At 48.4% G+C, this 14332-nt stretch overlaps 1 protein-coding gene across 4 annotated transcripts in view; it reads left to right on the top strand.

Moving 5' to 3' along the window:
* Akap12 (A-kinase anchoring protein 12) overlaps positions 1-10631 on the top strand; it is a 62767-nt gene extending 52136 nt beyond the window's left edge. For all 4 annotated transcript variants that reach the window (XM_090337960.1, XM_090337962.1, XM_090337961.1 and 1 more), the window contains 2 exons: positions 2987-7808; positions 9493-10631. In XM_090337960.1, the coding sequence (XP_090194086.1) occupies positions 2987-7800 (4814 nt within the window). In that variant the 3' untranslated portion in view covers positions 7801-7808; positions 9493-10631. The remainder of the gene's footprint in view (positions 1-2986; positions 7809-9492) is intronic.
* Positions 10632-14332: the final 3701 nt, after the last annotated feature.

Here is a 14332-nt window from a genome sequence, read left to right as displayed (position 1 = left end):
GTCCCTTCTGGAAGGTTCTGACAGCAGTAGTGTCTAGAATTCTATAGTCTAAGTCTTGTAGACTAATTGGTCAGGTATGATTTTTATATTCCCTAGGTCCCTTCTCTTGGGGCACAGTGGCTCACACCTGTAATTCTAGCTACTCAGGAGGCTCAGATTTGAGGATCGCAGTTCAAAGCCAGCCTGGGAACTAAAGTTCATGAGACTCTTATCTCCAATTAACCACTAAAAAATGGGAAGTGGGGCTGTGCCTCAAGGCATAGGGCAGTAGCCTTGAGTTGAAGAGCTCAGGGACAGTGCCCAGGCTGAGTTCAAGCCCCATGACCGACCCCCTCCCCCCCCCCCCCCCCCCCCGCAAAAAATTTTTTTTTTCTCTAGCCTGGGAGTTTTGGCCTAGTAGTAGAGTGCTTGCTTACCCTGCACGAATATCCAGGTTACATTCCTTAATACCACAAACATAGAAAAAGCTGGAATCTGTGCTGTGGCTCAAGTGGTAGAGCACTAGTCTTGAGAAAGCCCAAGGACAGTGCTCAGGCTCTTGAGTTCAAGCCTCATGACTGGCCAAAAAAACAAAAAAACAACAAAACAAAACTTTATACAGGATCAGGATGTTACTAACTGTACCAAACTGTCAGCAAACTGCCTTTTCTACTGTTTTGTTCCTCTCCTCCTGGCTACATTCTAATCCTCACAGAATAAAAAAGGCATTTCAAATGGAAATGCAGATTTTTGGGACAAGGAACAATGGAAAATGTGAACATCACTTGCTTTCTCTCATCTTGGGGCAAAATGCCTGCTTTCCTGGTTCCTGAGAGGGCTTGGGGCTCATTGATACTTGGATTCATTACTAGTAAAATTGTAGAGTTTGTTGATGGGAATTTGGCTTTCCCCTTAGTATATTCCCAAGACTTTCACCCTTCTTGTCAGGTCTCCTGTTGCATTAGAAGTGTTTGCAGATATTGTGTGTGTGTGCGTGTGTGTGTGAAAGAGAATGTCATAATTGTTTTTAGTAAGTACAAATGGAAGCTTAGCATTTGAAAATTGTATCTGAGTATATATTTCTCAGTGTTTCTTGAGGGTGGTAATATTTCTTTATTACATACAAAGTCTACAGTTGGTCACAGATGATGTTTGTCTGTTTGTGACAACATCTTACTATGTGGCCCAAGGTGGTTGTGCCATCCTCTTGCCTGAGGCTCCCAGGTGCTGAAATTTTAGGTCTGCACAATCAAGCCTGGAACAAATGTGGCAGGTGCTTTGGATTTTGTTTTCTTTTTTCTTTTTGCCAATCCTGGCTTGTACTCAGGGCCAGGGCACTGTCCTTGGGCTTTCTAGACACAGTCATTCACTTCCTGGATGATACACCAAATCCATTACCAGAAGGTTTAGGGCAGCTAAACAACCTTAGTCCTTGTATTTAGCAAGAGAATAATTGAGGCAAAATGTAAACATATGTTAAAGATGATAGAAATATTTGTTCAAAAAGAAACATGGCAGAGAAAGAGAGCATGTGGCAAAGATGCCACAGAAAGCCGTCTAATGAGCCAGCGGGGCCTTGGGTTAAATAGCGAAAACTGGACAGCTTTCTGATTGGTGGGTCTCCTTTCTGTTTCTGGTAAGACTTAGTGACACATCTGTATTTCCTCATGTAGATGTCCTCCTTCCTTGTTGTGTAGTTTCTTACCACCGGTATATAACAGTGTATTCTGCCCTCTGCCATCAGCAAACTGTACAGGCTGCAATTCTCGACCAACTTTTCTAAGAACCCTGCCTTTGCTACTAACCCTATAATCAACACTTGATTTAATGAGCATCTAATTTGGGATCCTGGCTTCTTTCTCTGTGTATGCTATGCTCTAAGTCTCCTAAATTAGCATAGTTAACCTCCCTCTTTCCGTGGCTTCATTTAAATCACATTTTCTTTTCTTTTTAATCCCACTCCCCCCACTGACAGGAAAGCGGAGCTTCCATCTATGTGCAGTGGACCTAATCCACCATATCCTCTCCTTCCTCTCCCTTTGAACTTTTGGAAGTTTCTTTAGATGATCCTCCTGTGGTTTTTTTGGGGGGGCCTGTGGTTTTTTTTGGGGGGGGCGGGGTCTTTCCTGATGACACAATCCTTCATTGTGGATTTGCTGATTGCCTCCTTAGGACTTAAGTGTGCCTCTCAAGAGGCATGATGACATGTGTCCTTGGATTGAGATGGTACATCAGACCTCTCCATTGTAAAGGTCCTTTTATTCTTTTGAAGTTAACTCACCTTAGTGGTGATATTCTGAAATTGTATGTGTTCTGACAATCTCTTACACTTGGAGATAGATAGATAGATAGATAGATAGATAGATAGATAGATAGATAGATAGATAGATATAGATTTGGGGGGTAGTCATGGGGCTTGAACTCTGAGTCTGGGCACTGTCCCTGAGCTCTTCAGCTCAAGGCTACCGCCCTACCACTTGAGCCACAGCACCACCTTCCATTTTCTAGTCAATTGGAGATAAGAATCTCACCACCTTTAGTTGCCCAGGTTGGCTTTGAACCTCAATCCTCAGATCTCAGCCTCCTGAGTAGCTAGGCATGAACCAGGCCATCAGTATTTTTTTTGCCAGTGTTGGGCTTGAACTCAGGGCACTGTCCTTGGACTTTCTCAAGGTTAGAGCTCTACCACTTGAGCCTCAGCACCACTTCCAGCTTTTTTCTTCTTATGTGGTACTGAAGAGTTGAACCTGGGTCTTTGTGCATGCTAGGCAAGCACTCTACCACTACGCCAAACTCCCGGCTCCCATCAGTATCTTTTATCTAAATTTCTAACTCATTTGAAAGAACTAGAAACTGCCCAACTTCCTAACGTTTACCAAGAGTCATGTATCCCCTACCTTATCCTATCATTGATACAAAGGAGCATGTCAATTGATCGCGTTTTAAAATATTTAATTTTCTTGAACTATAATCATGTTTTTCCTTTCTCCTTCTGCTCTTTTAATAGTTGGACAGAGAGATTCTGAAGATGTGAGAGAAAGAGACTCAGAAAAAGAAATGGCTACCAACTCTGAAGTTACAAACACCACCAAAGACGGGCAGGAGGAAATACCTGAAATAATCGAAGAGATCCCTTCCTCAGCTAGCAATTTAGATGAGATAGCACACTCCACCGAGTCCCAGACTAATGATGTTGGCTTTAAGAAGGTTTTTAAGTTTGTTGGCTTTAAATTCACTGTGAAAAAGGATAAGACCGAGAAACCTGATACTGTCCAGCTAGTCACTGTCCAAAAAGAGGAAGCGGAAGGAGCAGAAGAATCTCATGGGGCCGGTGACCACCAAGAGGCCAGCGTGGAGACAGAAGGGTCATCCTCCAAAGAGAGTGAGCTGAAACAATCCACTGAGAAGCTGAAGGACCCCCCGAAGCAGGAGCAAAACAACACTGAAATTTCCACACGCGCTGAATCTGACCGAGCAGTAGAGGAAGGCAATAAAGAAGAAGAAAAGCAAGAAAAAGAACCTACCAAGTCTCTAGAATCTCCCACCAGCCCCATCAACAATGAGACAGCATCGCCTTTGAAGAAATTCTTCACTCAAGGCTGGGCTGGCTGGCGTAAAAAGGCTAGTTTCAGAAAGCCAAAGGAAGACGAACTGGAAGCTTTTGAGAAGAAAAAGGAACAGGAACCAGGAAAGACGGACATAGAGGAAGGTGAAAATATGGAAGGAATCAATGAGCCACCCACAGCTCCTGAACAGTGTCCGGCCCAGGAGTCCACGGAAGGCGGTGACCAGACCAGATTATCCGCCGAATATGAGAAGGTAGAGCTTCCCTCTGAACATCAGGGACCTGCTGAAGAAAAACGCGCCCCACTGGCAACAGAAGTGTTTGCTGAGAATGTGGAAGGCCATCAAGAAGTCGTTGCAGAAATTCATACCAGCGACATGGAGAAGACAACAGAGGAGCAAGAAGCAGATGTGGAAGAAACCGTCCAGTCCTCGGCCCCTGAGAAACAGGGTGAAGTAAATGCTGAAGCTGCAGGAGCTGGCCCTACTGTGGATGTCCTGGAAGAAGGAGACCATCCCAGCCCGGGGGATCTAGCTCCCGAAGATAAAGTGCTATCTAAATATCCAGAAGGCATCGCAAGTGAGGCGGAGCTCCTGTCTTCCCAGGAGAGGATCAAGATGCAGGCAAGTCCCCTCAAGAAACTTTTCACCAGCTCTGGCTTAAAGAAGCTGTCTGGAAAGAAACAGAAAGGGAAACGAGGAGGAGGAGGAGACGAAGAGTTAGGGGACCATGCAATGCCCACCGAGTCCCCGGAGAGCGCCGACGAGCAGAAGGGGGACAGCTCTGCCTCCTCCCCAGAGGAGCACGAGGAGCCCATGGGTCTGGAGAAGGGGCTCGGGGACGGTCCCCAGGAAGGGGACGGGGAAGAAGGAGCCACCTCGGATGGAGAGAAGAAAAGAGAGGGCATTACTCCGTGGGCGTCTTTCAAAAAGATGGTGACGCCCAAGAAACGCGTCCGTAGGCCTTCAGAAAGCGATAAGGAGGACGAACTGGACAAGATCAAGAGCGCCACTCTGTCTTCCACCGAGAGCGCCGCCTCCGAAGTGCAAGAGGAGACCCGAGCGGCCGGGGAGGAGCCGAGGCGCAAGGTGGACACCTCGGTGTCCTGGGAGGCCTTGATTTGTGTGGGGTCGTCCAAGAAGAGGGCGCGGAAGGCGTCGTCCTCTGATGAGGAGGGGGACCCCAAGACCGCAGGGGACAAGGCCGAGGAGACGGCCAGCGACAAGGAGCCGGCCACCGACCCAGGCCTGGCCCACAGCCTGGAACAGGATCCGGGGCCAGGAAGTTCTTCCCCCGAGCCGGCCGGCAGCCCCTCGGAAGGAGAGGGGGTGTCCACCTGGGAGTCCTTCAAACGCCTGGTCACCCCGAGGAAGAAATCCAAGTGCAAGCTGGAGGAGAAGACTTCGGAAGAAGCGGGCGTGGAAGCGTCCACGTCCGACTTGGAACCCGGGAGGGAAGAGTCGTGGGTTTCCATCAAGAAGTTCATTCCTGGACGGCGCAAGAAAAGGCCAGATGGGAAACGCGAAGCGGGGCCGGGGGAGGCGGCGGGGCCGGCCGATGCCAACGAGGAGGACGGGGACGTCCCGGCCGTGGTGCCCCTGTCCGAGTACGAGGCGGTGGAGCGCGAGAAGCTGGAGGCGCAGCGGGCGCCGGAGCCGGGCGTGCAGGTGGCCCTGTACGTGTCGGAGGAGGTGAGCCGGAGCCTGGTCCACCCCGTGACGGCCGTCGTGGTGGACGGCGCCCGGGCCGTGGCCAGCCTGGAAGAGCGCGCTCCGTCCTGGATCTCCGCCTCGGTGGCTCAGCCCCCGGGGCACGTGGAGGACGAAGCCCGGCCGGTGCCGCCCAAGGAGGAGGAGGAGGAGGACAAGGAAGATGGGGAGGGGGTGGAGGAGGAGATGGAAGGCACTGTGGAGGCAGCCGAGACCCCCGGGGCCGCCCAGACCTGGCCCGAGAGCCGAGACCCCGGCCAGGACGCGGAATTCACTTCCCGAGACCCTGGCGAGGAAGACGTCGAATTCACCTCGGAAGCCGTGACCGCCGCCGAAACAACCGAGGCCCCGGAGCCGTCGGGCGCGGAGGAGACCGCCGACATGGTGTCGGCCGTGTCCCAGCTCACCGGCTCCCCGCACACCACCGAGGAAGCCACCCCGGTCCCCGAGGTGGAGGGCGCCGCGCCCGACCCGCGCGAGCAGGAGAAGCGCACGCAGGCCGTCCTCCAGGCCGTGGCTGAAAAGGTGCGCGAGGAATCGGAGCCCGCGGACACCCGAGGGCCCAAAGACCGGGCCCAGAGTGGGCAGGAAGCCGAGGAGGAGGAGGCGCACCGGGAGGGAAAGGTGTGCGCCCCGGCCGCTGTCCCCGCTGTCCCCACGCTGGCCTCCGAGGCCTCACCCCAAGAGGCTGAGAAGCCCCAGGAGGCCCCCGCTGGCTCAGCCGAGGCTGTGGCTCCAGCTGAGCTGGCCGAGGTCCTGGGGTCCCCTGCAGACACCGCCCCTGGCTCCTACACCCAGGCACAGGCCACCCAGGTCGAGACCATTCCTGCCCAGCAAGACGCCCCGCCAGCACCTGGCTGCCAAAGCCCGGAGGACCAGGAAAAACCAGCAGAGGCAGAGCTTGTTCCAGATCAGACCGAGCCAGAGCTGCTGGTGGGAGCGGGACCGGTTGTGTCGAAGACCCAGGTGGTTCCAGAGGTCGACCGGACTCCCGATGAAGAAGCCCAACAGGATGGACCTGGTGAAGGGCACGTAGTGTCCACACGCACGGAGGAGGGAGCGGAGAGCCCGGGAGAGGCGGCGGCAGAGGCGGGATGTCAGCTCCAGACGCCCAGCCTGGAGGAGAGAGAGGCCGCAGCGCAGAGGGGGGACGCGGAGAGCAGGGAGGCGCCGCCACCCCTGCAAGTGCCTGAAGAACTGGAGCCAGAAGCAGCTGCTCCCAAGAGCGAAGAACTGATTTCCACAGAGGACCTGCCCGAGACCAGCAGTCCTGATGGAAGCCCAGCTCCAAGCCAGACCCACAAGGAAGTGAGCCACGGAGAGGTTCAGGTTGAAGGCCCTGGGGCTTCCACAGCTCTAACGGCTGTAGCAGAGGAGGAGGAGGAAGAGGAGGAGGAGGAAAAGAAGGTGGAGGAGAACGAGGAAGAGAAGGTGGACGAAGAAGAGAAGGAGGAGGAAGAGAAGAAGGAGGAAGAGAAGAAGGAGGAAGAGAAGGAGGAGGAGGAAGTGGAGGTAGTGGAGGAGAAGGTGGAGCAGATGGAGGAAGAGAAGGTGGATGAGGAGGAGGTAGTAGAAGAAACTAAGATTTCAAAAGCAGGTGAAACTTCAGCGTCTTCAGATGCATCTTTAGTACCAGCAGAGAAGTCCTGTGAAAGAGACCAAGTCCAGGCCCCTCTGTTAGAAGGCAATGACATTTCTGCAGAGCCTGAGACACAGGCAGAGCCCACTCCAGTTCTATCCACCAGTCATGAGAAAGGCAGAGAGAGAGAGGGAAGCGTGTCCCAGACATTGCAGTTAGGTGCAGGTGATGAGCAGGAAGACAAAGCCAGTATGTCTCACCAGGAAGATCTTAAGGCCGCACTTGAGACTGAGAGCAGTAAGATCATCCGAAACGTAATTCAGACAGCGGTTGACCAGTTCACCCAGGAGGAGGAGGAGACATCTGTGGCTGATTCACAGACACAGGCCACGCCTGAGCAAGCCAACAACCAGGAAGCTGGAGAGAAACCTGGGGAAGCAGGAGGTAGAGAGCAGGCCCTGGTCCAGAATGAAACACAAACCCTTGCGGCCCATGACACACTTACAGTGGGACCAGCACTTTCCGAAGATGTGAGTGAAATGGCCCCAAAGATCTTGATCCCAGTGGAAAGTTCTGGTGTCGGTGGCCAGCCGCTTGAGGAAGGAATCCCTCCATCTGAGGCGGATGGAGATGGGAGCAGAGCAAAGGCCGGGCCTGACGAAGGTCTCCATGAGTTAAGAGAGAGAATAGAGAAACCACCATCGGAACCCAAAGAAAACAAGAAAGGAGATGCTCACCTAGAATCCCAGATCTCAGCTCCCGCAGGTGCTGAGCTGTCAGGAGGCTTAACCAAAGAGTCCCCTGATACCAATGGACCAAAAGTAACAGAGGAGGAGCCAGCCCAGGAAATAGGATTTCAGGAAGGAAAAGGGTGCAGTGAAGCCGATAAGGAGATCAGATCCCCCAAAGAAGAGGAGATGCAAAAACCAGAGAGAGAGTCAGCAAAATCTGAACTTACAGAATGCTAAGACAGTGGGTAAGTTCCTTTGTTTCCAAAGTCATGTTTTCCTCTTGCATGCCATTCCATGACATATTTGTTAGAAAACAATTGACTTAAATAATTAGGATTTTTCTTTTCAGTAATTATGATTTTTTCCAGGTGCTGGTGGCAAATGCCTATACTCATAGCTATTCAAGAGACTGAGATCTAAGGATTGAGGTTTGAAGCCAGCTCAGGCAGGAGACTATTATCTGTAATTAAGCACCAAAATGTTGGAAGTAGAGCTGTGGCTCAAGTGTTTGAGAGCTAGCCTTAGGCAAAAAAGCTTAGGGACAGGGCCCAGGTCCTGAGTTTAAGCCCCAGGAGACACATATACACACACACCATCCACCATCCTCCCCTCTTCCCCAAGAAGCTGCTTTCTCTCATGTCATAAAAATAATGGTTTCAGGGGTGGGAGTTTGGCCTAGTGATTAGAGTGCTTGCTTAGCATGCACAAGATCCAGGTTTGATTCCTCGGTACCACATACATAGAAAAAGCCAGAAGTGGTGCTGTGACTCAAGTGATAGAGTGTAGCCTTGAGCAAAAGAAGCTCAGAGAAGTGCCCAGGCTCTGAGTTCAAGCCCCTGGAATGGCAAAAAAAAGAAAAAAGAAAAAAAAAAAGGTTTCATTTTACCCCCTTGTATGACTGCTTTACAAAATAAAGGGTGGATGTGACTTAAGACTTAAGATTACTCATTAGTGGGCATGGTGGCTCATGCCTACAATCCTAGCTACTCAGGAGGCTGAGATCTGAGGATGTGGTTCAAAGCCAGCCCAGGCCAGGTATGGTAGCACATGCCTGTAATCCTAGATAACTCTGGAGGCTGAGATCTGAGGATCAAGGTTCAAAGCCAGTCCAGGCACAAAAGGACCTGAGACTCTTATCTCCAATTAACCACTAGAAAATGGGAAGTGGGTCTTGGCTCAAGGGTAGGGTGGTAGCCTTGAGCTGAAGAGCTCAGGGAACTTTCTTGTGCCCAGACTGGCTTTGAACCTTGATTTTCAGCCTCCTGAGTGGCTAGGATAACTGGCATGAAGTAGCTAAGATTACAGGCATGAGTAGCTAGGATTACAGATGTGAGCCAGCGGTTGGCCCTGAGCTTCTTTTAGGCTAGTGCTCTACTACTTGAGCCAACACTCCACTTCTTCTAGTTTGTCTTTGTTGTTATTATTTATTAGCTTACCGGAGATTGAGTCTCACAATTTTTCTGCTTGGGCTGGCTTCCATCCGTAGTCCTCAAATCTCAGCCTCCTGAGTAGCTAGGATTACAGATGAGAGCCACCAGTGCCTGGCTTGCTATGTTTTTTTGGCAAACTTGAACTATGGTTTCCTAAGGATACTTTCTCTCCCCTCCCCTATTTTTTCCCCCTGATCTTGGAGCTTGAAGTCAGGACCCTTGTGTTCTTGGTTGGTGTTTGTACTCAAGGATAGCTATTTACCACTTAAGCCATACTTCTACTTCCGGTTAATTGGAGATAAGAGACTTGACTGCCTGGGCTGGCTTTGAACTGAGGTCCTCAGCTCTCATCCTCCTGAGTTACTAGGATTGTAGGTATGAGCCACTGGCACCTGGCTACTCAGTGTTTCTGCCCTTCACTCACATGGCTGTTCTGCTATTAGTAAATGAGAAAGCAAGAGACAATTCTGCTCACTCTCTGTTGGACTTCCTTTTACAGTGAAACCCATTGTACATTTGCCAAGACCGGAATGTGAAGACAAGTTGTGGAAGAACATGCTGCTGAGACTCAAGACCGTTATTTCAGAACTTTGAGAACCAGAGAGCAGAGCCATCCTCCAGTGCCCCTGACAATCCTGAGGCTTCATCAGGAGCGTAGAGCCAGCGAACACCTTCTGCTTCCGAGACCATCTCTTCTTTCCCCTTGATAGCATTTCATAGTTCTCATGTAAGAGCCTCAATTCTTAACCTGGAACAAAACCTTGCTCTACTTCTCAAACTGGAGTATTGTGCTTTATGTATTTATGCGTATCTTTTAAGTCATCCTCTCATTATCTATTGTATAGTTTTTCATCCATGTTTCACACGTGACCTAGAGCACAGGCCTCTTGTATCGCATGCTATACAACAGGCGTGCAGCTATGGGGAAGCCTTGGGAAAGCTCCAGGCCTCCATTAACAGCCCACACAAACAGAGCTTCCAAGATTACATTCCTGACGACAAGGTACAGTTCTTATTTTTAAAATTCACTAATGCTTTGATCCACGCTAGTAAGCCTCTGAAATCGGTCACTTTCTTCTATGCAGTGAGCTGAAAAAATAAAATGCAATGGAAATGTTTAGTTACTTTGAATTTTTTTCCCCCTTTCTAGTCCAGTGAAAGCTGAGAAGTTTTATTTTCAATAGCAAGATAGATTTTTTCTCTAGATGGCGTTAGGGTGGCTTGAATAGATGAGTATGCGAATTCTTGCCTTAGCAGATGAGTGCAACACTTTTTTCATGTCATGCAGAAAGAACTGACTTTGTACATTTTTAATTCTGCTCTTGTAGGCTAGACTGAACTTACACGTGTCAGAATGAGTTCCTTCTTTATAGATGATATTTTAGTAGATGTGGCTGGTGTCTTGTGTACTTGTGTCCTTTCAGAATGATGTTGCACATTATGTTCCTTTGGATAAACTGTGATTCAACAATTGATTTAAATAAAATATTTGCTTCTCTTAGATTTTCTGGTTTTATTAGGCTATATATTCACCGGAAGAAGACTGGTACCAGGGAGATGGATAGATGAATTCTGAGTCAAATGTTTACATGGTAGAGATGTATTTGCTAAAATAAACAGTGGCTTTTCAGACTGACATTCTCTGCTGCAGTTCTGTCAACCCTCCCTAAAAAGGCCTTTCTGGAGACTTTTTAATATTTTTTATTTCAAACCATGACAAATGTTGTAAAAAGAAAATTTATAGAACTGCTGTGCCTAAAAGATGATGATGATGGAAACTTTCTTACAAAATGTTGACCTGATGAGCCATATTCATATAGAAAGGATTTTGTCTGACAAAAATCACACAAAGAACAAGTTTTTCACCTTACATTAACTTTTCCTTTTTTGCACATAGAAGTAGCCTGTAAGATGCACTTATATTTGACTCAATTGTAGTACTTCAGTTTGAGAAGTTATGTTTTAGCTGTCAGTTAATAATTCTTAGAAGCCCAACATTCCACATATCCCGCTTTTAGTATCAGGAAATTTTCTGTTAAAATTGAATGTAGTTTCTCTTAAGAATTTGACTATATAAATAATTGACCATGTTTAGCAAGGTACCTTGTAATGCTGTTTGGTCTTAAAGTTAGAAAATATATGCTTTCATGCAATTATTCTCAAATACACTCAGCCCACTATGCATAATTATCTTTTGAGGCTGGTGTTGGGGAGGAACCTTTGTATGTTGCCCAGGTTGGTCTTGAACTTCTGGATTCAAGTGAGCCTCCCACTTTAGCCTCCAAATGGCTGTGATCACAATACAGTTATATCTCCTTCTGCCCACCTGTGCATTACTATTAGACATGAACAGGTTTATGATCCTCTGTCCAAGAGCTGGTGCCATGCTTTTGGAAGATAATAAACGTTTTGGAGATGCCAAGTAGTTTGTAAGGAATTTCTGTGGGCCCACTTCCTGTCTGTGGCCGGAGAACACAGCTGTTCTGAATGGATCAGACACGTGCATGCCCTTTCCTTACCACATGGGGCCGAAGTGACTGGCTGTCACAATCAATTGTCCAGCAGTAACTGCTTGATGACACTTTATACTGCTACCTAATGTGCTCTGGACTGCTTGGCTACCTTCTATATCCAGGTCTGTGAGCAACATTTTTTTTTCCTTAATGAACAAGAGGGAGGCCAATGGTAGCCTGCAATACTGTTCTTTAATTCCAATGCTGCTGTTGAACATGATCACATGTAAAAGACAGAAGGTGGAGCAAGTGCCTCATTTTGCTATTTTTGGCAATGCAATTGGAGCCATGTACATTACAACCCAAACTTGTAAACTCTTGCCACTTGTAATTGCTTCAATGGTATCCATGAGTTGCCTCTGTGTATATAGATACTTTGTTCCAATATTTTCCTTTGATGTTTGGAACTACCAGATGAGGGCTGCCCATTTTTTTAGTCTTCAATGTAAGCTTCAAGTTTAGCAGTTACCTCTACTTCAAGATGATATTTGATTCTTAGTTGTTTGGGGGCCAATTTTCATGAAATAAAATACAATCTAATTAATTGTGATGGACCTTTTTCTTCCTGTGATTTCACCTTGATATGGGTTATGTCGCTTTTCACAGTTGCATTCCAAATTTAGCACACATTTTAGATGAACTTTCCTATGCCCGAGCATCATGGGAGTGTGGAATAAATGTGTGTGTGTATGTGTGTGTGTGTGTGCACGCGCACGCGTGTGCACACGCGCATGCAGGGAGGAAGGGTTGTGAACACACAAATGTTCCCAGCAGAGGTCTGTAACCTTTGACCTGGCTGTCTTAGAATTTCACCAGGCCTGGCTGGGAGCGGAGCCTAATGGTAGAGTGCTTGCCTAGCATGCATGAAGCCCGGGGTTCCATTTCCTCATTATCACATACATAGAAAAAGCCAGAAGTAGAGCTGTGGCTCAAGTGGTAAAGCTCTAGTCTTGAGAAAGCCCAAGGACAGTGCTCAGGCCCTGAGTTTGCCCCAGGACTGGCAAAGAAAGAAAGGAGGGGAGGAAGGAAGGGAAAATTTCACTAGGCCTTTTGCTTATATAAAGTTTTATATTTTTTTTTGGCTAGGCACTCAGTCTCCCCCTGAAATGGCACCATTAACTAGACCTGGCATTTAGAATGTCTTTTTAACTCTGCAAGAAATGACATGGTGTCCAAGTACGGTGGTGCACACCTCTAACCCAGCCCTTAGGCCACAGAGCTAGGGAGAGCTGAAGATCCTGGCCACTTTGGGCCACACAGATCAGTTAAAGGATACCATCCCCTCAGGAGGGTGAGTAGTGGATGGGTGGGGAATAAAAACCATGGCAGTACTCCGATTCCTGGATGGAAAGAGATGGAACACACAAAACCAATGTCCTTGGTGCTGAGAGTTTGTCCTAGTGGTAGAATTCTTGCCTAGCACGCACAAAGACCTAGGTTCGATTCCTCGGTACCACATACATAGAAAAAAGCTGGAAGTGGTGCTGTGGCTCAAGTGGTAGAGCTCTAGCCTTGAGGAAAGCCCAAGGACAGTGTTCAGGCCCTGAGTACAAAGCCCAGGACTGGCAAAAAACCCCAACGAGTGTCCTGTAAATCCTCATCCCTACTGGAATGTGGAGGAGACATACCTGGCACGGAACACACAGACGCAGCTGCCCTCTCCCTGCCAAATTCCTCACTGTGTCCAGCATGGGTCCTGGAATTAGGATAATCAACTTTCTGAGTCTGCTGAGACTTAGGTTTTGACTCAGGAAACAGCACTTGGGGGTTGACATCATGGGAGCGTGGGACAAATAGTCATGATTTGTTTAATGTTGTCAGAGTTGACCCTACCTCTCTGGCACCTAAACAAGATAATATTCCCTGGGACAGTCCACAGTGGTGGGTGAGGTGGTCTTGGCACATTAACTTCTCACGTTAAGGGCATGCACAGGACAGTGGGGACTGATGGCTTAATCCTGGCAGCTACTCAAAGGATCCAGACTCAAAGCCAGCCCAGGCAGACTAATCCCAGACTTTGAAGGCTGAAAGTGGAGGTGCGACTTAAGTAGTAGAATGCTAACCTAGAATAAAACAGCTAAGCAAGAATATGAGGCCTACTCATGGGTGGACAGGAGGGAGGGACTGGCAGAGTGGGAACAGAAGATGCTGTAGGAAGGGAAATGCACTTGTTACCTATGTAACTGTAACCCCTCGGTCTGTACATCACCTTTATAACAATGATTTTTTTAAAAAAAAGCACGAGGCCAAGTGCAAGCACCAGTATCAGCACACAAATACACCAACCCCAAAACATTATCCCCCCCCCCCCCAGAAAAAACAAAACAGTAGCAAAGTTGGGCTGGTGATGGGCTTAAGTTGGTAGAGTTCTAGCAAGGCCTAGGGTTCTGAGTTCAAACCCTGATACAATAACCACAAAAAAGAACAGCACAAGCTGGATTCACAAGATTGTTCTGCTTCTTGAGAGTCTCACTATACACTCAAGCTGGCCTTACGTTTGTGATCCTCCTACATCAGTCTCCAAAATGCTAGATTGCAAGCAGAAGCCAATGTACTCAGCTTGGATGCCCTACCCTTTTCCTCAAAAGCACCCATTGCTGAGTGGGGTAAGTTAGGCTCCATTCTGTTCATGCCCATCAGTTATCTTGAATAGCAATGGTTTCTTCCCGCAAAAGCATTACCTCCTGCAGTGAGACTCTCACAGTGCTCTGCAAATCCTATTTTATTTTTTTCAGTCATAGGGCTTGAACTCTGGGCCCAGGCATTGTCTCTGAACTCTTCACCTCAAGGCTACCACCCTACTGCTTGAGCCAAGGGGCCACTTCC

The sequence above is a fragment of the Megascapheus bottae genome, chromosome 8 (genome assembly GCF_031878675.1).
Source record: "Megascapheus bottae isolate mThoBot1 chromosome 8, mThoBot2.hap1, whole genome shotgun sequence".
NCBI lineage: Eukaryota > Metazoa > Chordata > Mammalia > Rodentia > Geomyidae > Megascapheus > Megascapheus bottae.
Note: the sequence above shows the minus strand (reverse complement) of the source record. Positions and strands in the feature narration are given on the sequence as shown.